The following is a 1,572-nucleotide window of genomic DNA, read 5'->3' as shown; positions in this document are numbered from 1 at the left end:
ACCTTCACGGCTGTCGTCTGCATGCTACAGAGGAACATGAGAAGCCCACCGAAGGCTCACAAGAGGACTCCAAGAGTTTGTTTCTATGCAACTAAAGGCTCATTAGTTTCAAAACAACTCCAAAAGATATGCTGTAAAAATTCGTACAATTGCTGCACCCGCGCCTGCACCCTTGCTGTGTGCTGCGGCACACTCTCAGCGCTTTCCTCACTCGCTCGCGCCCCCTTCCGCCCCTCGGCTCCTCCGGGACCTGCCCGCGAGGCTCCCTACACCAGGCTGCAGCAGCGGCAGAATCGCTGCTGCTACCAGCTGCTGCTGCTACTCGCTGCTGTTTCAGGTGGGCGGAGGCGTGGTGTTCGGCCCGGGAGCGACGAGGGCACCCACAGCACCTAGATATCCATCGTGACGCAAAAACAGCACCTGCAGCAACAGACAGCAAACCACTCCGCCCGTGGACGAGGCTGATAGTTAGACCGGGTGCTACAGGCGCCACCGAAGGGCTGCAGCAGCAGCAACATCAGCGGCCCTACTCCGCAGCACCCCCCAAAAGCTCCTATCTTACCTCGAACGGGGCCCATGAAGCGGCTGGCTCAGTAGCAACAGCATCTTGAGGGGACGCAGGCGTANTCTTACCTCGAACGGGGCCCATGAAGCGGCTGGCTCAGTAGCAACAGCATCTTGAGGGGACGCAGGCGTAGGAGGAGAGAAGATACTGCTCCTGCTGATGCCCAAAGGAGGGCAAGAGGGAGAGCGCAAGTTGTTACCTGTAGAGGCAGCTTCTTGCTGCCCATGCTGCTGCTGCTGCTGCTGCTCATGCAGCTGACCTGGCTGTGGGTGTGAAGGCCCTTCGATCTGCGGCCGTGAAGGCATTGCAACAGGACTAGAAGCGCCTACCATCGAGTCCCCGCACAATTCGGATGCAGCTGTTTCCTCAGATGCTCCATGTGGCGGCAGCACAACAGCAGCAGCTGCAACAGCAGCGTCTGCTGCTCCTACAGCGTCTGCTGCTGCTGTTGCTGCTGCTGCTGCTGCTGGCCCGTCGCTACCTGTCGCTTTCAGCTCACGATCTATGACGGCAGGCCCCTGTTGCTTGGCTGCTTCAGCGTTAGTCAGCAGCTGCTGCTGCAGCAGGATCCGCTGCTGCGCGCTCACATTGAAATTAGGCGGAGCAGCAAGCAGCGGTGATGCGGGTCCTCGCAGGCAGGTTTGAGGGGTATGCTGGTCGTATTGCTGCATGTAAAAGTTCACGCCTTGCGTGATGGACTCCATCGTAAAATCGTAGTTGTTTATAAACTTGCCAGCGAAAAATATCCTGCAGCAGCAGCAGCAAACATACCCAGGCACTATACCCCGTTGCTGAAGCTGCTGCAACTGTAACAGCTGCTCAGCCTGTCGATACTTTGTGAAGGCTGCGCTAGAGAGTGTATTACATCGTCTATGGAGACCGGGGGTAAACAGGCAAGCTGCAGCAGATGGTGCTGCAGCAGCAGCGGCAGCAGCACAAGTTGCAGCTGTGCTGCAGCACTCTAATAAAACTACGCGGGATGCTCTCACCTACGTACGCCGTGGGCG

General features: G+C 57.8%; 1 protein-coding gene across 1 annotated transcript; it reads right to left on the bottom strand.

The window, feature by feature from the left end:
- Positions 1-333: 333 nt before the first annotated feature.
- EMH_0044970 (pantothenate kinase, putative) lies at positions 334-1,269 on the bottom strand (the record flags this gene model as incomplete). Its single annotated transcript, XM_013496019.1, has 2 exons — positions 334-420; positions 634-1,269. The coding sequence occupies 2 exons, from the start codon at positions 1,267-1,269 to the stop codon at positions 334-336; spliced, it is 723 nt and encodes a 240-aa protein (XP_013351473.1).
- Positions 1,270-1,572: the final 303 nt, after the last annotated feature.

Source organism: Eimeria mitis, genomic scaffold, assembly GCF_000499745.2.
Source record: "Eimeria mitis Houghton genomic scaffold, Emh_scaff1874, whole genome shotgun sequence".
NCBI lineage: Eukaryota > Apicomplexa > Conoidasida > Eucoccidiorida > Eimeriidae > Eimeria > Eimeria mitis.
This window is presented reverse-complemented; position numbering and strand designations above follow the sequence as displayed.